General features: G+C 41.4%; 1 protein-coding gene across 1 annotated transcript in view; it reads right to left on the reverse strand.

Moving 5' to 3' along the window:
* Positions 1-23,282, reverse strand: part of NPEPPS (aminopeptidase puromycin sensitive) — a 37,755-nt gene that overhangs the window by 6,258 nt on the left and 8,215 nt on the right. Inside the window, exons 2-17 of the mRNA XM_053999976.1 lie at positions 22,134-22,218; positions 18,373-18,450; positions 16,638-16,759; positions 14,592-14,699; positions 13,952-14,152; positions 13,089-13,185; positions 12,939-12,972; positions 11,602-11,716; positions 10,272-10,436; positions 9,161-9,265; positions 8,817-8,877; positions 8,032-8,141; positions 7,270-7,333; positions 6,409-6,548; positions 3,855-3,989; positions 1,223-1,442 (exon numbers count right to left, since the gene is read on the reverse strand). Coding sequence (XP_053855951.1) covers positions 1,223-1,442; positions 3,855-3,989; positions 6,409-6,548; positions 7,270-7,333; positions 8,032-8,141; positions 8,817-8,877; positions 9,161-9,265; positions 10,272-10,436; positions 11,602-11,716; positions 12,939-12,972; positions 13,089-13,185; positions 13,952-14,152; positions 14,592-14,699; positions 16,638-16,759; positions 18,373-18,450; positions 22,134-22,218 — 1,840 coding nt within the window. The remainder of the gene's footprint in view (positions 1-1,222; positions 1,443-3,854; positions 3,990-6,408; positions 6,549-7,269; positions 7,334-8,031; positions 8,142-8,816; positions 8,878-9,160; positions 9,266-10,271; positions 10,437-11,601; positions 11,717-12,938; positions 12,973-13,088; positions 13,186-13,951; positions 14,153-14,591; positions 14,700-16,637; positions 16,760-18,372; positions 18,451-22,133; positions 22,219-23,282) is intronic.

Genomic DNA, 23,282 nt, shown 5'->3' on the forward strand with positions numbered 1-23,282 from the left:
CTGCTGGTTTTTCCCCACCCCAAACTGAATTTCCCAGCAGTTTCCCCCAATCACCTGCTGCCCCATTCCCACCCCAAACTGAATTTCCCAGCAGTTTCCCCCAAACCCCTGATGTTTTTTCCCCACCCCCAAATCGAATTTCCCCCAACCGAGTTTCCCCCAAACCCCTGATGATTTTTCCCCACCCCAAGCTGAATTTCCCAGCAGTTTCCCCCAATCCCCTGATAGTTTTTCCCCACCCCAAACCCCTGATGATTTTTATCCACCCCAAGCTGAATTTCCCAGCAGTTTCCCCCAAACCCCTGATGTTTTTTCCCCACCCCCAAATTGAATTTCCCCCAACCGAGTTTCCCCCAAACCCCTGATGATTTTTCCCCACCCCAAGCTGAATTTCCCAGCAGTTTCCCCCAATCCCCTGATGGTTTTTCCCCACCCCAAACTGAATTTCCCAGCAGTTCCCCCAATCCCCTGATGGTTTTTACCCACCCCAAGCTGAATTTCCCAGCAGTTTTCCCCATTCCCCTGATGGTTTTTACCCACCCCAAACCCCTGCTGGTTTTTCCCCACCCCAAGCTGAATTTCCCAGCAGTTTCCCCCCAATCCCCTGATGGTTTTTCCCCACCCCAAGCTGAATTTCCCAGCAGTTCCCCCAATCCCCTGATGATTTTTCCCCACCCCAAACCGAATTTCCCAGCAGTTCCCCCAAACCCCTGCTGGTTTTTCCCCACCCCAAACCAAATTTCCCAGCAGTTTCCCCAAACCCCTGCTGGTTTTTCCCCACCCCAAACCAAATTTCCCAGCAGTTCCCCCAATCCCTTGCTGCCCTATTCCCACCCCAAGCTGAATTTCCCACCAGTTTCCCCCAAACCCCTGATGATTTTTCCCCACCCCAAGCTAAATTTCCCAGCAGTTTCCCCCAAACCCCTGCTGCCCTATTCCCACCCCAAACTGAATTTCCCAGCAGTTTCCCCCAAACCCCTGCTGGTTTTTCCCCACCCCAAACCCCTGATGGTTTTTACCCACCCCAAACCCCTAATGATTTTTCCCCACCCCAAACTGAATTTCCCAGCAGTTTCCCCCAAACCCCTGCTGGATTTTCCCCACCCCAATCCCCTGCTGCCCTATTCCCACCCGAAATTGAATTTCCCAGCAGTTTCCCCCAATCCCCTGCTGGTTTTTCCCCACCCCAAGCAGATTGCCAGCCCCAGCAGAACTTTCCTACCCTCTCCAGGTTTGGGGTCCCAGCCCAGCCTCTCCCCGATGGGGGAGAAGACGTCTCTGACGAACCCCTGGATGTCCTCGTAGAAGTCGGTGTGGGACAGGAGCGTGCCCAGGATGCCCAGGTTGCAGCTCAGGTCGCTCCACACGGTGTAGTTGGGCTCGTTCACAAAAGCTTCCATCACTTTCAGGACCTCCACGGTGCTGATGATTCCAGCTCGGGCCTGGGGAAGAGGAAAAAAAAATGAGATGAATCCCATTATTGAATAGCTCAGCACGTTATTTTATTGGTGTTTAGGAAAATGCAGGGATTCATCCCATTTTTTATAGCTCATCACTTTTTTTCTTAATAATCAGTAAAATAGTGAAATTAATCTGATTTTTTAATAGCTCATCAATTTATTTTATTGATTATTAGGAAAACACAGGGATTAATCCAGTTTTTAATAGCTCATCAATTTATTTTATTGATTATTAGGAAAACACAGGGATTAATCCAGTTTTTAATAGCTCATCGATTTATTTTATTGATTATTAGGAAAAGACAGGGATTAATCCAGTTTTTAATAGCTCATCAATTTATTTTATTGATTATTAGGAAAAGACAGGGATTAATCCAGTTTTTAATAGCTCATCAATTTATTTTATTGATTATTAGGAAAAGACAGGGATTAATCCAGTTTTTAATAGCTCATCTATTTTTTTTATTGATTATTAGGAAAAATCCCATTTTATAATAGCTCATCAAATTATTTTATTGGGTATTAGGAAAACACAGGCATTAATCTGAGTTTTAATAGCTCAGCACATTATTGTATTGATTATTAGGAAAACATAGGGATTCATCCCATTTTTTAATAGCTCATTACTTTATTGTATTGATTATTAGGAAAAATCTCATTTTATAACAGCTCATCCATTTATTTTATTGATTATTAGCAAGACACAGAAATTAATCCCATTTTGTAATACCTCATCAATTTATTTTAAGGATTATTAAGAAAAACAAGGGATTAATCTGATTTTATTATTTCCTCATCAATTTATTTCGCCCCATTCCCAGAAGATTTTGCCCCAATCCCAACGGATTTTGTCCCATACACAGAGGATTTGGCCCCAGTCCCAAAAGAATTTTCTCAATCCCAAAGGATTTTCTCAATCCTAGAGGATTCTCTCTATTCCAGATGACTTTGCCCCATTCCCAGATCATTTTTCCCCATTCCCAGACTATTTTTCACCAATCCCAGATGATTTTCCGTAATCCCAGAGGATTTCCCCCCTCGTTCCCAGATGATTTCCCCCCATTCCCAGAGGATTTCCCCCCGATCCCAGAGGATTTCCTGCCATTCCCAGAGGACTCCCCCCATTCCCAGATGATTTCCCCATTCCCAGATGATTTCTCCCCCATTCCCAGATGATTTCCCCATTCCCAGATGATTTCTCCCCCATTCCCAGATGATTTCCCCATTCCCAGATGATTTCCCCCCATTCCCAGATGATTTCCCCATTCCCAGATGATTTCCCCCCATTCCCAGATGATATCCCCCATTCCCAGATGATTTCCCCCCATTCCCAGATGACTCCCCCCATTCCCAGATGATTTCCCCCATTCCCAGATGATTTCCCCCCATTCCCAGATGATTTCCCCCATTCCCAGAGTACTCCCCCCATTCCCAGATGATTTCCCCCATTCCCAGATGATTTCCCCCCGTTCCCAGATGATTTCCCCCCATTCCCAGATGACTCCCCCCGTTCCCAGATGATTTCCCCCCATTCCCAGAGGATTTCCCCATTCCCAGAGGACTCCCCCCATTCCCAGATGATTTCCCCCATTCCCAGATGATTTCCCCCCATTCCCAGATGATTTCCCCATTCCCAGAGGACTCCCCCCATTCCCAGATGATTTCCCCCCATTCCCAGATGATTTCTCCCCATTCCCAGATGACTCCCCCCATTCCCAGATGATTTCCCCCATTCCCAGATGACTCCCCCCATTCCCAGATGATTTCCCCCCATTCCCAGAGGACTCCCCCCATTCCCAGAGGCTTTCCCCATTCCCAGAGGATTTCCCCCATTCCCAGATGATTTCCCCCCATTCCCAGATGATATTCCCCCATTCCCAGATGATTTCCCCCCATTCCCAGATGATATTCCCCCATTCCCAGAGGACTCCCCCCATTCCCAGATGATTTCCCCATTCCCAGATGATTTCTCCCATTCCCAGATGATTTCCCTCCATTCCCAGAGGACTCCCCCCATTCTCAGATGATTCCCCCCGTTCCCAGATGATTTCCCCCATTCCCAGATGACTCCCCCCATTCCCAGATGACTCCCCCCATTCCCAGATGATTTCTCCCCATTCCCAGATGACTCCCCCCACTCCCAGAGGACTCCCCCCATTCCCAGATGATTCCCCCCATTCCCAGATGATTTCCCCCATTCCCAGATGATTTCCCCCATTCCCAGAGGATTTCCCCATTCCCAGATGATCTCCCCCACTCCCAGAGGATTTCCCCATTCCCAGATGATTTCCCCCCATTCCCAGATGATTTCCCCCCATTCCCAGATGATTTCCCCCCATTCCCAGATGATATTCCCCCATTCCCAGATGATTTCCCCCCATTCCCAGGGCTCACCAGGGAGAAGAGGTCGTTCTGCAGCCCCAGCCTGTCCACGGGGGGCAGGGACAGGTCCCTGATGGCCGGGATGAGGCTCTCCAGCATGGCCGGGCTGTACTGGGTGCGGTAAAACCCCACCGTGCCCAGGTTCAGCTGCAGCACAAACAGCACCAGGGCTCAGTCACAGCAACAATCCCACATTTCCCAGGGGTCCCTAGCTGAAACATGGCTGTGCTTCTCTAGAGCTCAATGAAATTCAGTTTATCTTTGTAGATTTAAATTAAAGTTGTTTATTGTTATTGGTAATTATAGAAAATGTGATTTATATTTATATATAGTTGTGTATATGTGTCCAAAATATGGCTTTGGATCTATACTTATCTGAACTTTATATTTATAGACATTTATATAAACTTTACATTTATATTTACAGGCATTTGTCTAAAACATCTTTGTATTTATATATTTATCTAAAAGATCTTTATATTGTTATATATGGAAAGAATTCCACATTTCCCAGGTGTTCCTAGCTGAAACATGGCTGTGCTTCTCTAGAGCTCAATAAAATTCAGTTTATCTTTGTAGATTTGAATAAAAATTGTTTATTGTTATAGGTGATTATAGAAAATGTGAATTATATTTATATATAATGTGAATATTATTTATATATTTATATATATATTTATATTATATTATATATAGTTGTGTATATGTGTCCAAAATATGGCTTTGGATCTATACTTATTTATCTGAACTTTACAGACATTTATATAAACTTTACATTTCTATTTACAGGTATTTATCTAAAACATCTTTGTATTTATATATTTATCTAAAAGATCTTTATATTGTTATATATGGAAAGAATTCTACATTTCCCACGTGTCCCTAGCTGAAACATGGCTGTGCTTGTCTACATTTCAATAAAATTCAGTTTATCTTTGTAGATTTAAATTAAAAGTTATTTATTGTTATTGGTAATTAGAGAAAATGTGATTTATACTTATATATAGTTGTGTATATGTGTCCAAAATATGGCTTTGGATCTATACTTATTTATCTGAACTTTATATTTATAGACACTTATATAAACTTTATATTTACAGGCATTTGTCTAAAACATCTTTGTATTTATATATTTATCTAAAAGATCTTTATATTGTTATATATGCAAAGAATTCCACATTTTCTAGGTGTTTGTAGCTGAAACATTGTCTGTGTCTAGATTTCAATAAAATTCGGGTTATCTTTGTAGATTTAAATAAAAAGTTGTTTATTGTTATAGGTAATTAGATTAAATGTGAATTATATTTATATATAATTGTGTATATGTGTCCAAAATATGGCTTTGGATTTATACATATTTATATAAAATATCTCTTTTTATTTATACTTATCTATCTAAACTTTATGTTTATAGACATTTATCTAAAATATCTTTGTGTATATATATATTTATCTAAAAGATCTTTATTTTGGTATACATGCAAAAAATGTAATATTTTATATGCATTTTTAGCTAAAATATATTCTATATTTAGGTATATTTAAATAAATTGTTATGTTTACATATTTAAATAAAATGCCATTTATTGTTATACAGTAATATAAAATGAAATTTATAAATTATATTAAATGTGATTTATATTTATATATAGTTGTAAAAAATATGTGTCTAAAATATGTCTTTGTATTTATACATATTTAACTACAATAGAGCTTTTTATTTGTACTTACCTAAAAATTTCCTTTATATTTATTCATATTTATTTAAAATCTGCCTGTACATATATTCATCTAAAATATATCTCTCTATATATGTGTTTTATATATAAAAAGTACATGTAGGAAAACTATATATAGAAAAAACTATAAATTATGTATTAATATGTAAATATACAAATTACAATTTTAAAGTCATGAATAGATTGTATATATGTGTATTAATTATAATAATAAAAATAATGTATAGATTTATAACATATATATATAGTTAGGAATTTAAATATATATTCTAGTAAGAGAATATAATAGATGGCATAAAGTATATAAGGATTGTAATAATTAGAATTATTATGATGGCAATGAGACAATAATAACAATGATTGCAATAATAAAGATAACAATGACTAAAAAAGCCACCACATCTCAACTCAAATCCTGCTTTTAATTTCAGAGTTTTTTTCCAGGCTTTAATTCCCAAAAAATTCCAGTTGACATTGTAGGAAAATGGGAAAGAAAGAGGAGGAAAAGGAACCAAAACTCCAGAGCAGCACAGGGAAGAAAAGAAGTTTTTCCAGAGGAAAACCAAAATTCCAAGGGAAAGAGAAATAAAAGAGGGAAGAGGAAAATGAAATGAAATGAATGGAAAATGGAAAATGAAAGGAAATGAAAAATGAAATGAAAAATGAAATTTTTCATTGAAAATGAAAATGAAATGAAAAATGAAATGAAAAATGAAATTTTTCCATGAAATGAATGGAAAATGGAAAATGAAAGGAAATGAAAAATGAAATGAAAAATGAAATTTTTCATTGAAAATGAAATGAAAAATGAAATTTTTCATTTTCACCTTGACCCACTGCTCTGGTTTGGTGTCCTTCAAGACCACGGTGAGCTCGGGTTTGTCCATCAAAATCTGCATTTTGGCACAGGTGGGGTCCTCGCTCGTGCAAATGCTGATGGGCACCATCCACATGGGGAAATCCTCCCCTGCAAAAGAGGGAAAACCAGGAAAAAATTGGGTGGAAAACACAGAGAAACAGCTCAAACACAGCCCGGGTTCAGCGCTGAAAATTCAACTGGAAAATAACAGCCCAAATCTAAAGGCCCGCATCTGAAATGTCAGTTTTTAGAGGTAAAAGTCTGAGGGAAAATCAGTTTTAGAGTCAAAAATCTGAGGGGAAAAAAATGTCAGTTTTTGAGGTAAAAAAAATCTGAGGGGAAATGTGACTTTTAGAGTTAAAAATCTGAAGGGAAATGACAGTTTTAGAGTTAAAACCCCCAAAATCTTGAAATCAAGTTTCAAGCCAAACATTTCAAATTAGATAAGCATGGCAAGCGAGTGGAATCAGTGCTGGGAGCAGCAGTTGTGCCCACCTGGGGGGTTTTTATTTCATTTAATTCAGCACCACCATACACCAAATGCTCCCCAGGCTCTCAGAGGGCCCTGGCCCTAAAATTGACATTTTTGAAGGAATTTTGAGACAAGGAATGCTGCTCTCCATGAAACCACAAATGGAAAAGGCCCAAACTTGGATTTCCTCAGGTTTTCCCACCTGGATCCAGGGAAAACACAGGCCTGAGGCTGTTTCAGCTCCCAAAACTGCTGCTTTTGGATGAAAAACAACAAAAAACCACCAATATCCCTTCAAAATTGGGATATTTTGTGGTTTTGTGCCTGCCCCATTCCTGCTCCCAGCTCTCCTCTTACCAGTATATGGTCCACTGGCACAGAATTTCTTCTGGACCAACTTCAACACTTTGTCATCTTCTTGCTGAGGGAAAAAAAATAAAAAAAAAAAAAAAAAAAAAAGGCAAGAAAATGAGAAAAGGGGATGATTAGCACGTTTCATTTCAGTCCCTGTGTGTCACTGCCCTCTGTTTCATGGAATAATTTGGGTTTTTCCCCTCAGAAAAAGGCTCTGTTTTAACAGCCACGGCCTGGATTTGCGGCCTGACTGCAGCTCCCGCCCCTGATCCTCCCTCATGCTGCAATCTTGTGGAAGAAGCACAATTGGAGTGGAATTATTCCCTCCCCACTACAAACATTTCCCAAAATCAGTGAACTCCAGGCATCCAGGGAGTTTTGGGATGAATCCACAGGGATTTGGCACCTCCACCCCCATTGGAACCAGAGCTGTGCCCACACGGAGCCTCCCCTGATCCAAGGCTCAAAACCAGGGAATATTGTTCAATTTTATCTGAAACTAAGGCACAATTCAATTTTTACCACCCCTGATCCAAGGGAATGCCCAAAACCAGGGAATATTGTTCAATTTGATCCAAAATTAAGGCACAATTCCATTTTTACCACCCCTGATCCAAGGCAGCGCTCAAATTCAGGAAATACTGTTGAATTTTATCTGAAACTAAGGCACAATTCCATTTTTACCACCCCTGATCCAAGGGAATGCCCAAAACCAGGGAATATTGTTCAATTTGATCCAAAATTAAGGCACAATTCCATTTTTACCTGTTCAGCCTCCACATAAATGAGTGGAAATCCCATTTGTTTGGTCCACGTGTTCATCACAGCAGCAATGGGTTTGCCACTGGCTTTTTCCAGGCTTTCCCAGAGATCCTCTGCAGGAGAAAAGGATTTGAATCAGGTTTTAATAGGGACAGCATAAGGAAAGTTGGGTTCTTACTCCACCTTTTACACTTTTGTGTTTTGTTGAAATTTAACAGATGACAGGCAAAAAAAAAAGATGGAAATAGTTTAAATCTCCTCAGGGAGGAGAGAGGGGAAAAGCAGCTTCTTTAGTGCTAAAAACCCCAATCAATACACATTGTGATACAAAAATTAACATTAAATATTCAAAGAGAACAACATTTCCCTTTAGGTTTTTTCATGTATTATTCAAAAATCGCTGACCAAACACCATGGATTGGATTTGGCTGATTGAGCTTTGATGTCCTCACTTCCACATTTGTGCCTGATACACAAAAATAGAAGGTTTAAAAGCAAAAATATCAGACTTTGGCCTGTTTAATCACAGGATCAATACTGCAGAAGGCTCTTTTGGCAAACCAAAGAATATTTGTAAAATATTTTTCAGTGGTAACTCAGCCCTTGGAGATCACCTCAGCCACACACTCCAGGGACAGAAAATCCCCAGGCATGCTGAATCCTCCCTGTGCAGGGCATAAAACTGGGAACAAGCCAGGAATTTCTTGGAATTTCAATTATTTCAGGTGCAAAACCAGCAGTTTTGAGTCCAAAATTAACTTTTGTGCCCATCCCAGTGACCCAGTTACCTGTGGCAGCATTCCTCTGCTGGAACTTGGTCAGGTACAGGTTCATTCCTTTCCGGAAATCCTGGGAATACACAAGTGGAGATGTCACAGGGATTTCCCATCCTCCTGCTCTGCATTTATCCCCAGGAACCAGGCAAGGAATCTTTGAAATCATGAATCCGTTTTGTATTTCCCATTATGTTGTTTTTCCCAGATAAGTTCAAATAGAGCTTGAAGTTGTTCAAAACACAGATCAACTTTTTTTTTTTTTTTTTTTTTTTTTTTTTTTTTTTTTTTTAACCCCAGTAATTTCAGCTGTAAAAAAAAAAAGAAGCCCTGAAAATCTCTAAATGTCATTCCTTTACCTCATCCCCAATGTAGTCGTGCAGCATCCGGATCACAGAGGCTCCCTTGCTGTAGGAAATGGCATCAAATATTTCATCCACCTCGGAGGGATGGCCCACGCTGACCTGTGGGAAGCACCACAAGCCTCAGTGAGAAGGATTTGGGCAGCCAAAAAATTGCATTTTGCTCGTGGCAGCATTTTAGAGTTGAAAATCTGAGGGGAAAATCAGTTTAGAGGTGAAAATGTGAGGGGAAAATTGGGTTTAGAGGTGAAAATGTGAGGGGAAAATCAGGTTTACAGGTGAAGATCTGAGAGAAATCAGTTTTAGATTTGAAAATGTGAGGGGAAATCAGTTTAGAGGTGAAAATGTGAGGGTAAAATCAGTTTTAGAGGTGAAAATCTGAAGGAAAACATCAGTTTTATGGTTGAAAATCTAAGGGAATATATCAGTTTTGGAGTTGAAAATCTGAGGGAAAATCAGTTTTAGAGTGAAAATCTGAGGGAAAATGTCCATTTTAGAGATGAAAATCTGAAGGGGAAAATCAGTTTTAGAGGTGAAAATGTGACGGAAAGTCAGTTTTAGAGGTGGAATTCTGAAGGATTCTTTCTCTCCTCTCCTACTGCTGGATTGTCTGAGAGCAATCTCTGCCCCCAGACAACAAAAATTCCCCAAATATGGTTGGGTCAGGGCTGGTTTGGAAGTTAAACATGGTTTAAGTTATGTTTTGCTGCTGGATCAGATAAATTTGGGGATCTTCCTTCAATCTTTGGCTTCCCAAAAGCAGCAAAACTTTTGTTAAATTAAGATTGTGAAATCCAGGGATAGGGAGCAAGGCACGCTCAGGGAGTGAATCACTGTAAAGTGCCATGCTGGACAAGGTCATTTCCCAAAATTTATTTCAACAGAGATTTCCTAAAACATTAGAATCCCATTGGAATCCTGAGGAATTAGATCTCTAGGAATTAGAAAACTGGGAATTCCAAGGGAGTTTTTTGGTGGCTCAGCCCCTCAGGGAGAGCAGAACCCACACCGCAGCTCCGGATTCCGCTTCGCTCAGCGACCACCACGAAATTCCCTTTTTAATTACAGGGAAAAGGCGGGGGGGAAAGGCTGGAAAATGAGGATTGACCTCGATGGGGTGGCTGTTGTCTAAGGCATCGAGCTCCTGGGCTCGGGTGTAGTCAGCAGACACGAACTGGGTCCAGATGTCGTACTCGGGGAAGCAGTGATCCACACACAGGTACTCGATCCACGAGGCAAAGCCCTCGTTCAGCCACAGGTGAGTCCACCACTCCTGCAGGGACACAAAAAAAAACAGGGATAAAGGACAAAATCCCCAGGGAATATTCAATTAATTATTTTAACACGGCGTGCTGCTGTTTAGGGGCACCCAAACACACGTTTTGGGCAGGATATGAAGTAAATTTGAATTAAAAAAAAGGGATATTTTAAAAAATCCTTTTTAAAAGATACCATAAAAAGTAATGGTACCTTTTTTAAAAGGTACCATTTTAAAAGTACCATAAGCTACCATTTAAATACTAAATTAATTCTTTTAAGACAACATGCTGCTTAATTATTTTAAGCCACAGGTGAGTCCACCACTCCTGCAGGGACAAAAAAAAAAAAAAACAGGGATAAAGGACAAAATCCCCAGGGAATATTTAATTAATTATTTTAACACAGCATGCTGCTGTTTAGGGGCACCCAAACACACGTTTTGGGCAGGATATGAAGTAAATTTGAATTTTAAAAAGGGATTTTTTAAAAAATCCTTTTTAAAAGATACCATAAAAAGTAATGGTACCTTTTTTAAAAGGTACCATTTTAAAATTACCATAAGCTACCATTTAAATACTAAATTAATTCTTTTAAGACAACGTGCTGCTTAATTATTTTAAGCCACAGGTGAGTCCACCACTCCTGCAGGGACAAAAAAAAAAAACAGGGATAAAGGACAAAATCCCCAGGGAATATTTAATTAATTATTGTAACACAGCGTGCTGCTGTTTAGGGGCAACCAAACACACGTTTTGGGCAGGATATGAAGTAAATTTGAACTTTAAAAAGGGATTTTTTAAAAAATCCTTTTTAAAAGATACCATAAAAAGTAATGGTACCTTTTTTAAAAGGTACCATAAAAAAGGTACCATAAAATCATTTTTAAAAGGTACCTTTTTAAAAGGTACCATAAGCTACCATTTAAATACTAAATTAATTATTTTAAGACAACGTGCTGCTGTGTAAGGGCACCCAAACCCAGATTTTGGGCAGGATAGGAAGCATATTGAAATAAAAAATGGGATTTTGGAGGGTTTAGGTACCATAAACCACAATGTAAATATTAAATTAATTATTTTAACACAGCGTGCTGCTGTTTAGGGGCATGCAAACTCAGATTTTGGGCAGGATAGGAGGCAGACTGAAATGAAAAAAATGATTTTGGAGGGCTGAGGTACCATGGTGACGAGGTTTCCAAACCATTGATGAGCCAGTTCATGTCCCACCACCAGAGCCACCCACTGGCGCGACGAGGAGCAGGAGTTTTTGGGATCGATGAGCAAAGCTGTCTCCCTGTGGTGGAGAGAAAACCAGAGCTCAGCAGGGAAGGGGACAACCCCAGGTGGATAAAAAAACCACAACCCAAAGGAGGTGAAATTACCTAAGAGAGAGGGAAAAAAAAAAAAAAAAAACCACCAAAAAAACCAACCCAAAATCTATTTCAATGTAGCCATGAAATTCTCAGGGTGAGTTCCACAGCTGCTGGAATGCTCTGGAGCAGGAATTATTTTATGGCATGCAAGTGGAAGAAAAAGAACCCAGGCAGAAGGAGGAAAATTTTGTTTTTATTTATCCAAAAGCTCCCCTTGGGTCATTTTTTGAAAGCTCAGCTCCCTCTGTGCTCCGGGGTGGGAGCAGATCCTGCCCCCCTCAGCGTTCCCAAAGGAATTCTGGCTCTTCCAAGAGGTGCCAGCAGCAATTTCTCCTCTGTGGCACCTCCCAGCCCTGCTCAGGGACCTCTGGAATGCTGAAATTCCAGGGAAAAACCTCCCCAAGGATGGTGCCTGCAGGTCCCCAAACGGGGCAGAGCAAACTCAGCACAAAGGGGCAAAAATTCGCAGCTCCATCCCAAAAATTCTCCTCATCCAGGATAAATATGTTTATTTTTTTTTTCCCCCAAGAAATAAAATATCAAATTTCATCAGAATTGCAATAAGCAGGGGAAAATTTAAAACCTGGGCTCAAATTTGTTTTGGTTTTTTTAAGGTCAAATTCAAAGCTAAGCAGAAGAAATCCCAAATTATTTCAGGACTGAAAGTCCAAAGCTTAGAAGCTGTTCAAAATTCAGAGAAATCCTCCTGACCACCAGCACAGAAAACAAATTAATATCAAACAAAAATGCAAAAGCTTGATCAGAAGAAGGAAAAAAAAATCAAACTGCAAAGGAAGGCAAGTTAATAGTTTTGATTTTCCCATCTCCACACCTTTACTCTGTGGCTGCCAATTTTACCCACACAGTAAAATAAACTCTCCCAGCTGTGTCAGGAGATTTTAGGGGGGAAAAAAGGGGCCAAGAAGGTTTTTTTCAACTTAAAACCCTCAGCCAGTGGCTGATTTTTGCCTTCCTGAGCTGCAACACCACCACCAAAATCATCCAAACCAAACTAAAAGTTGAAAGGATTGGCTCTGTCTGATTTGGGATGACACCCAGCAATTAGGGCTGCCTCAAATGAATCCAATTAACTCCAGGAATTAATGAACAAAGAGGGGGAAAGACAGTATTTTAACATCATACCTATAAGTAACAAGGCCCCAGTTCTCCATGGCACCTTTATAAAATAAATACAAAGGTTTATTGATATTGATCCACACCTCTTCCTAAAGGTTTTTTAAATAAAAAAATTCAAATAAAATACGATTTCAGCAATAAAGCGAGTTACTTTACCAGCAGCAAAGTCTGCAATAGCTATGAGATCAATTTTAGGAAGAGGGTAAGGAACATTGAAGTAGTCCTTATAAAAAGGCAGAGTTTTAGCAGCAACCTGTAAGAAACGAGAGGAGAAATGTTCTGTTAACCTGGCACTGGGAAACACTTGGGAAACTGTGACTGAAACTAAGAAATTGTGATTAAAACTAAAAAATCATGACTGAAATTAAGAAATCATGGCTGAAATTATGGAATTTATGACTGAACATAGGAAACTACAATTGAAGCTGTAAATTTATGACTGAAACGAAGAAATTACGACTGGAACAAGGAAATTATGACTGAAACTAAGAAACTGTGACTGCAATTAAGAAATTCGGATTGAAACTAAGGAATTATGACTGAAACTAGGAAAAAAAAACCAAAACCCCCAGATTTCTGTGACCAGATGATTTCCAGACCAGACCCCAAACTCCTCAGACCTGTCTCAGATTTACCTCCAGGCCCAACTTGCCCTGCTCGGCCTTGCCCACGGGCGTGTAGACGCGCACCAGGATCTAGAGCGCGTCTACAACCCAACACAACCCAAGAAAAAAAAAAACCAAATACTACAAAAAAACCCCAAAACTCCCAGATTTCTATGGGTGACCAGACCCTAAACCCCTCCAACCTGTCTCAGATTGTCTCAGGGCAAACTTGCCCTGCTCAGCCTTGCCCACAGGCGTGTAGACGCGCACTAAGACCCAGATCGCGTCTACAACCCAACACAATCCAAGAAAAAACAAACAAAAACCTACAAAAAAAACAAGAAAAAACCCCAAAACTCCCAGATTTCTGTGGGTGACCAGACCCCAAACCCCTCCAACCTGACTCAGATTTACCTCCAGGGCGAACTTGCCCTGCTCGGCCTTGCCCACGGGCGTGTAGACGCGCACCAGGACGCCGTCCTGCGACCGCGCCTCCACGAAGTCGTACTCGCCCACCACGAAGGCCACCAGGTACGTGGACATCACCGGCGACCGCGCGAACTTCACCTCCACCAGGCTCTCGTCGTCGGGGTACGGCCGCCGCTCCACCACGTTCTGGGCAAACAGGGTTTGGGGAGGGACATTTGGGGCTGGACACGCAGAGCAGTGGGGTTTTGGGGCTCCAGGAGGGGAATTTTTTATCTAAAGATTTGTTTTTTTTATGGCACAAAGAGCTTCGGAAAGAGAGTCTTGAAAATAAGACAGGAAAAAAAGCCCCAAAAATGGAATTTCTAAATGGGTTTCATTCTTGCTGCCTCACACAGTTCTGGACAGAAAACTCAAAAAGGATTTTTTTCTCCAGTCCCTCTTAATCTAGCAGCACATAAAATTAATTTTTATTATTTTTAAAAAATTTTTTTAAAACCACCACATTTGTCCTGACATCAAATTTTGTGTTTCTCTCCTCATTTATTGCAGATTTTATTCCCAGCTGTTATCAAGGCAAAATTTTAATTATCAATGGCATACTTAATGAAAATATTTCAAAACTTACCATATTTGACAAAGCTACTCTGTCTTTGGGAACCACCAAAGAAATATCAAATGTTGCTTTAATTGCAGGCTCATCCCAGCAAGGGAAAGCTCTGCGAGCATCAGTGGCCTGGAAAAAAGAGAATTAAGCAAATAAATCACAGCAGATTGTGGTAAAAAAACCACAGAAATCCAATTTATTTCCAGCAAAAAAGGGAGAATTGTTTGGTCTCCTCACTGCACTCCTGACCTCTGAATTAGCTTTTTTTCCTTCTTTCGCTCCGGATTTTCAATAAAAATTTCTCCAAATTTCGCAGACTCTGAATTAGCTTTTTATTCTTCTTTTTCTCCTGATTTTCAATAAAAATTTGTCCAAATTTCGCAGACTCTGAAGTAGCTTTTTATTCTTCTTTCGCTCTGGATTTTCAATAAAACTTTGTCCAAATTTCGCAGACTCTGAATTAGCTTTTTATTCTTCTTTCGCTCCTGATTTTCAATAAAAAATTGTCCAAATTTCGCAGAGTCTGAATTAGCTTTTTATTCTTCTTTTTCTCCGGATTTTCAATAAAAATTTCTCCAAATTTCGCAGTCTGAATTAGCTTTTTATCCTTCTTTTTCTCCGGATTTTCAATAAAAATTTGTCCAAATTTCGCAGACTCTGAATTCGCTTTTTATTCTTCTTTTTCTCTGGATTTTCAATAAAAATTTGTCCAAATTTAGCAGAGTCTGAATTAGCTTTTTATTCTTCTTTTTCTCCGGATTTTCAATAAAAATTTCTCCAAATTTAGCAGAATCTGAATTAGCTTTTTATTCTTCTTTTGCTCCGGATTTTCAATAAAAATTTGTCCAAATTTAGCAGAATCTGAATTAGCTTTTTATCCTTCTTTCTCTCCTGATTTTCAATAAAAATTTGTCCAAATTTCGCAGAGTCTGAATTAGCTTTTTATCCTTCTTTCCCTCCGGATTTTCAATAAAAATTTGTCCAAATTTAGCAGAGTCTGAATTAGCTGTTTATCCTTCTTTCTCTCCGGATTTCCAATATCACTCCGTGTGGATTTCGCGGTCACGGCAGGAGTGGCAGCACACACCAGCCCCCCGGCAGTCTCCGTGTGCCTCCTGCTTCCCTTCTGGAATGTTCCCTGCCCTTCATCCCCTCCCCGAAGCACGGTTGGGGCGCAGGGTTCCCCTTGCTGCTTCTATTGGACCTTACCCTGCACCCCTCCCAATGCCTTCCTAAAAGGTTGTGTCCTCCCCTTAGTCCTGCCTGAATGAATACTAATTTAAAATGAATTTAAAATAAAATTAACAGCAAAATAAAAAATGAAAAGAAAAATTTAAAAGAAAATTTTAAAATAAAATTCAAATATAAAAATTTAAATATAAAAATTGAAAATAGAAATTGAAAATAAAAATTGAAAATAAAAATTGAAAATAAAAATTGAAAATAAAAATTGAAAATAAAAATATATTAACATTTGAAAATGAAATAAAAGTAATAATAAAATTAAAATAAAATAGAAAATAGAAAATAGAAAATAAAAATAAAAACAAAAACTAAAACCTAAAAACTAAAAATAAAATAAAATGAAAAGAAAATAAAAAATAAAAATAAAAGAAAAAAAAGAAAATAAAAATAAATAAAATAAAGTTAAAATAAAATAAATAATGAAAAATAAAAATAAAGTAAAATAAAGTAAAATAAAGTAAAATAAAATAAAATAAAGTAAATTAAAATAAAATAAAGTAAAATAAAGTAAAATAAAGTAAAATAAAATTTAAAAAAAAGTAAAATAAAGTAAAATAAAATAAAATAGAATAAAATAAAGTAAAATAAAATAAAGTAAAATAAAATAAAGTAAAATAAAATAAAGTAAAATAAAATAAAGTAAAATAAAGAATAAAATAAAATGCAATAAAATAAAATAAAATAAAATAAAATCCAATAAAATGCAATAAAATAAAATAAAATAAAATAAAATAAAATGCAATAAAATAAAATAAAATGCAATAAAATCCAATAAATCCATAAAGCCAATCCCTGCAGAGCAGTGCAGGCGCCGAGCGTTACCTCGAACTGGGTGACGGCGGCGTAGCGCGTGTCGCCGCTGGCCGTGCTGTACTTGCTGCGGTAGAACCCTTTCATTTTGTCGTTCAGCTCCCCCACAAAGTCGATCTTCAGCGTCCCCGTCCCTGCGAGGCAACAGCGACCCTGGCAGCGGCAGCCGCGCCTCGCGGGGCTCGCAGGGCTCGCGGGGCTCGCGGGGCTCGTGGGGCTCGCGGGGCTCGAGGGGCTCGTGGGGCTCGTGGGGCTCGTGGGGCTCGCTGCCCGAGGCGCAGCCCAGGAGCCCGGCGGCTTCCCCGCGGGCTGCTGGCACCGCTCCAAACCCGCCGAGGTTTCATTCCCCAAGGGAACCTTGGAGCAAAGTTTGCAAAACTCTGGGATTTCTGGAATGGTGGGACATTAATTATGGAATCCTCCAAGCCAAGATGGAGCTCTGGCCCATCCAAAGCCCTGAATCAGGCTCAGGATTAATTCTGTGCAAAGAAGGGAATCCTGAGCTGGCCAAGATCCCACAGGATCAAAGATTCCAGCTTCATCATCATCATCACATAATGTCTTATTCTGTGCAAAGAAGGGAATCCTGAGCTGGCCAAGATCCCACAGGACCAAATATTCCAGCATCATCATCATCATCATCATCACCATCACACAATGTCTTATTGTGTTTATCCACATAAAATTATAAAAATATTAATTTTCAGGTCTGCCCTCGGTGTCTCAGTGTAAAAAAGGGAATCCTGAGCTGGCCAAGATCCCACTGGATCAAAGATTCCAGCTTCATCATCATCATCACATAATGTCTTATTCTGTGCAAAGAAGGGAATCCTGAGCTGGCCAAGATCCCACAGGATCAAAGATTCCAGCTTCATCATCATCATCACACAATCTCTTATCATCACCATCACACAATGTCTTATTGTGTTTATCCACATAAAATTATAAAAATATTAACTTTCAGGTCTGCCCTCAGTGTCTCAGTGTAAAAAAGGGAATCCTGAGCTGGCCAAGATCCCACAGGATCAAAGATTCCAGCATCATCATCATCATCACACAATCTCTTATCATCATCATCCCACAGTCTCTTATTGTGTTCATCCAGATGAAATTATTAAAAAAAAAATAAATTTCCAGAGGAACTAAAGTTTTATCCAAAGTGAGCAGCTGAGCTTTGACAACCAAGGGGGTTCCTCAGAGCTGGAGCAGCTTCAGAAAAATCCCAGAGTGGACAGGGAGGAAAATCCTGTGCTAATCCCAAAATTTCCTGTGCCCAGAGGAGAGGCAGGAATTGCTGCTGCCTCCCACCAGCAGGGAAATCATCATTGCTCAGGGGATTGGAGGCAAATTTCAGCACAAATCAGGCAAAATCTGCAGCTCCAGAGGCTCCAAAGCAGAGAGGACACACTGCCAGGGCCAAAATCTGCAGCTCCAGAGGCTCCAAAGCAGAGAGGACACACTGCCAGAGCCCAAATCTGCAGCTCCAGAGGCTCCAAAGCAGAGAGGACACACTGCCAGAGCCCAAATCTGCAGCTCCAGAGGCTCCAAAGCAGAGAGGACACACTGCCAGGGCCAAAATCTGCAGCTCCAGAGGCTCCAAAGCAGAGAGGACACACTGCCAGAGCCCAAATCTGCAGCTCCAGAGGCTCCAAAGCAGAGAGGATGCACTGCCAGAGCCACAGTGGGGAATTGCAGGGCAGGAATTGCTGGCCAGGGGCAAACCCCAGCAGGGAGGGATGGCTCTTACCTTTCTGCAGGGTGCTGGGGAAGGACAGAGTGACCTTTTCATCCTCATTTTGATAGTTGAACCCTGTGGCGTGAACTTCTGCAATGGGAAAAAAAAACCAAAAAAAAAACAGTGGGATCAGAACTGGGATCCTGGAAAGGGGTTTGGGCTCAAAACTCTGCAAATTCACCCAAAGCAGCTGAGCTGGTCAGCTCAAAATGATCCAGGCTGGGGATCTGAAACTGTCCTGGAGCTTTGGCACAGCCAGGAGGGAGCGCCTGGTGCTGCTTCTCCCTTCCTAATTCATCAAATCCTCCAAGGGGATGTGGCTCTGTTCTCCTCCAGCTAAAAAAAAAAATCAGAACCTCACTCTGCAAGTTCTGCTCCCTCCATGCTCAACCACTGCTGCAACCTGTAAGAAATTAGCATTTAAGAACTTGAAATCAGCATTTAAGAACTTTAAACTTCATTCAACTTTATATCTTAGCAATTAAGAACTTTAAACATTTAAGAACTTTACACTTTTAAGAGTAAATGCTAATTTAAGAACTTTAAATTTGGCATCTTCAGCTGCCAAAATCGGCAAGCCCGGACACATCGAGGCACTTCTCATCCCAAAACAAAAACCTGCCACTCAAGCAAGGCCTCGAATGACAAAAGCTGGGCTGAAGTGACAGTTTTAGTCACAAAAGGACTCATTTTCCGTGCTCAGGTGTCACTGCGAGTGTTGGGTTTCAGCCCCAGCACACTGCAGGATGCTCCACCCAGGACAAAGGTGTGAAAAATGCGTATTTTATGATTGGCTCTTGGCAAATATTAAATTCTGGAATTTCTGGGTACTTTTTCCTTTTATTTTCTCCAGGACAAATTCTGGAATTCCTGGGTGCTTCTTCCCTTTATTTCCATTTTCTCAGTGACAAATCCTGGAATTCCTGGGTGCTCTTCCCCTTTTTTTGAATGACAAATTCTGGAATTCCTGGGTGCTTTTCCCCTTTTTTTCCATTTTCTCAGTGACAAACCCTGGAATTCCTGGGTGCTTCTTCCCTTTATTTCCATTTTCTCAGTGACAAACCCTGGAATTCCTGGGTGCTTCTTCCCTTTATTTCCATTTTCTCAGTGACAAACCCTGGAATTCCTGGGTGCTTTTCCCCTTTTTTTCCATGACAAATTCTGGAATTCCTGTCCCTCTCCTCTTACCACCACTCATTGTCTCCTCGTTACTCAGGAAGAGAAATAACTCTTCATAAGTTATTTCTCTTAATAAGAGAAATAACTCTTAATTAATAAGTGCTTAGCAACCACCACACCGTGCCAGGGACAGCCCCGAGGTGCCAGGGACAGCCCCAAGCACTTGGGGACATTTTTTTCCCTCCTTGGTGGCCCCGTTCCAGGATCCTCCTGGGTCATTCCCGTCCCTGCCCGGCCCTTCCTGAGCTGAGCTCTGCTTTTCCACACACGCCCTCCTCCCAAAGCAGCTTCCTCATGCCCCAAAAAACCCTCTGGGTGCTTCAAAACTGAAAAAGAAATTCAAACCTGTTTAAATGCAAAGACTGGGTGGAGATGTTCTGCTTGGGATCATGGAATTGCAGAGTTTTTTTGGGGTGGGAAGGACCTTAAATCCCCTCCAGTGCCACCCCTGCCATGGCAGGGACACTTCCACTGTCCCAGTGCTCCAAGGCTGTCGGAATCACCCCCAGACTGGGGTGACCCCGGGTGGAAGCTGGAGGTTGTCTGGTAAATTGGCTCCTTGTCACAGCCCTCCAGGGACGCCAAGTGCTGGAATCACCCCGGATTGGGGTGACCCCGGGAGGTGGAAAAGTCTCTCCTCCACCCTGTGCCTTCAAAGAAAGGCTCAGCAGTCTTCAGTCGTGTGGTCTCAAGGCAGTTTCTTGCACGTTTTCTCAAGGCACACACACTCCCTGGCATTCCCTCTGACTCCTTCTCCCTCTGCGTCTCTCCCGCCCAAGGGCTGGTGCCATCTTTTATATCACACATTACTTATTAAATGTTTACAGTTTTTCCCCAATGCCTATCACCTACATTGAACAGTGACTTCCTACTCTAAACCAGTCTGGGAGTGCCAACATCCCCATGAACATGAAGGTTAGGAAGGAGAAAGAAGGAGGACAGGGCACGCCCAAATCCCTCCATCTTAGAACTTCTGACCCCCATGTACAAAACTCAGACCCCTCTGTACAAGGCCTAAACCCCCCTGTACAGCACTCAAAAATCCTTCCTTTCACTTTGTAACTACTTCTATTATAATATCTAAACTTTTGTGATTTTTTGTTCTTCCTGCAAGGTTGGTAAATTGTTCCATGGATCAGATTCAAAGCCACAGGGGTTTCCAGCTGCATGCCAGGGTCTCAAATGCTTCTGACCTGGGCCCGGAACATCCAAGAGTGTCTGAGGGACACCTTGGGTTCTGACACAAGCCCTGTCCAGGGACACTGCCAGGGATCCAGGGGCAGCCACAGCTGCTGTGGGCACCTGTGCCAGGGCCTGCCCACCCTCACAGGGTGGAATTCTTTCCCCAAAATCCCCTCCCCAGTCCATTTCTCCACCTGTAAAAGTGGAGCAGGGCTGCAAGGATCTGGAAAGTGGCATCGTGGAATGGTTTGGGTGGCAAGGGACCTTAAATCCCATCCAGTGCCACCCCTGCCAGGGACAGGGACACCTCCCACTATCCCTGGGTGCTGCCAGCCCTGGCTCTTCCCTGTACAAATCCATGGGCTGGATCCCAGGCTGGTCTCCTGCGCAGTCACCCTTTCCCATGTTGTCCAACACTCAGAAAATCCTCTGAATGCCAATTAAGTGTTTTCTGTGCTCTCCAAACCCTTTCCTGGCACTATTTCCTACTGCAGGCCGTTATTGATGCATTCCCTGTCAGGGATTTAGTCAATATTCCCAAATCCATAGGTACAGGTGATGTTCTTAGAAGTTTATACAATATCCAGATATAAAAATAATATCAAAGCAGCCCAGCATCCTCTGCCTACACCCCTCAGGAGAGGTGGAGGAGACTGAAGGAAAAAAACCACAAATGAGGGAATTCCTTCACCATAACACAGCTGAAGGAATTCTTCACCATAACACAAATGAGGGAATTCTTTACTATAACACAAATGAGGGAATTCTTTACCAGAACACAAATGAGGGAATTCCTTTACCAGAACACAAATGAGGGAATTCCTTCACCAGAACACAAATGAGGGAATTCCTTCACCAGAACACAAATGAGGGAATTCCTTCACCAGAACACAAATGAGGGTATTCTTTACCATAAAACAAATGAGGGAATTCTTTACTATAACACAAATGAAGGAATTCCCTCACTGTAACACAAATGAAGGAATTCCCTCACCATAACACAAATGAGGGAATTCTTTGCCATAACACAAATGAAGGAATTCCCTCACTGTAACACAAATGAAGGAATTCCCTCACCATAACACAAATGAGGGAATTCTTTGCCATAACACAAATGAAGGAATTCCTTCACCAGAACACAAATGAGGGAATTCTTTGCCATAACACAAATGAAGGAATTCCCTCACCATAACACAACTGAAAGAATTCCTTGCCCATAACACAAACAAGGGAATTCCTTCACCATAACACAACTGGCAGCCATGAGAGCCAGCATGGGATCAAGATAAGGAATTCTGTGCTTCCAGGGGTGGGGCTGATCTTATCAAACCATGACATCATTTTGCTGTCAGAGCTGCTGGGCTGTTGGCAGCAGCTCCAGAGGCAGAAACGAAGCCAAGCAGGGCTCCTACCTTCGTCTCCTTCCGGGGCGTAGGACGCGGTGATGATGTCGATGTCGGCGCAGTTCATCACAATTTGGTTGGTTGCATTTTTCACCTGGAAGAGAAACTCCGTCAGCATCAGGAAGAAATGGGAATTCTCACCTCTCATCCATCTGAAAAGCACCTCCAGCAGCAGCTGTTTGAAGGAGAGTTGGGTGTTTGGGATGGTGAAGGAGAAGGAGGTATTGCAGAGCAGGGGCTGTGCTCAGCCACTCATCTCCACTGGGAATTATTTAATGCTGGGTAAAAAACAGGCCTGAAGACTTCACAATGGGGCCCTTGTGCAGGCCTGGGAATCCAAACCCAATAAAAACAGATCCTGAGCCCATCAGCCTCCTTTGGGGATGGCCTAAGGGAGACCAGAGTGAAAATCTCTTTTGGGGATATCACCAACACAATCTTTATGCGTGCTCCAGGCTGTCAGAACTCCTCAGCTTAAAAACATCTGCCAGGAGATTCTCCTTCCCCTTTTCCTGGGAGCTTCCCTTCTGCTGGCTCTTGGCTCCACACACTTTGCTTTATTTACCAAGTGCCAGCTCCCAGCGTAGGAATAAACCGTGGGGCTGTGCCAGTTCTCTGTTTGAATGCGAGAGCCTGAATACAGAGGAATTCAAATTAAATAAAAATTAATTACAAAGGGGTAAAATATTTGGGAGTTAAACCAGAGAGTTATTCAGAAATTTATGGCTGGAACCACCAGAATGATCAGGCTGGATCAAGCTGGGAGTCCTGCTCGTCCAGGATAGGATTTCTAGCAGGAGGCACCAGCAGTTTCTTAAATAAAGGAGTAAAAATTTCTGGAACAACCAACCAGATTTAACACAGGCATGAAGAAACTGTTTCCTACCCCAGAATCAGCTCATTAAAGCCTAAGAAACTCCATCCCTTTTTTGTTTTTCCCTCATTATTATAAACTTAAAATGCCCTGTGAACACCTGGACCCATCATCCCAGGTATCCACGTCTGAAGTGGGAACCAGGAACCCACTGGAGCTGCCCCCAGCTCTGGGGTCTGGACAAGGAGAGTGATCAGAGGGATGGAGCAGCTCTGCTGGGAGGAAAAGCTGGGAAAAGCGGGATTGTTCAGCCTGGAGAAGAGCAGGTTTAGGGATGACCTGGG

This window comes from Vidua macroura, chromosome 27 (assembly GCF_024509145.1).
Source record: "Vidua macroura isolate BioBank_ID:100142 chromosome 27, ASM2450914v1, whole genome shotgun sequence".
Classification (NCBI taxonomy): Eukaryota; Metazoa; Chordata; class Aves; order Passeriformes; family Viduidae; genus Vidua; species Vidua macroura.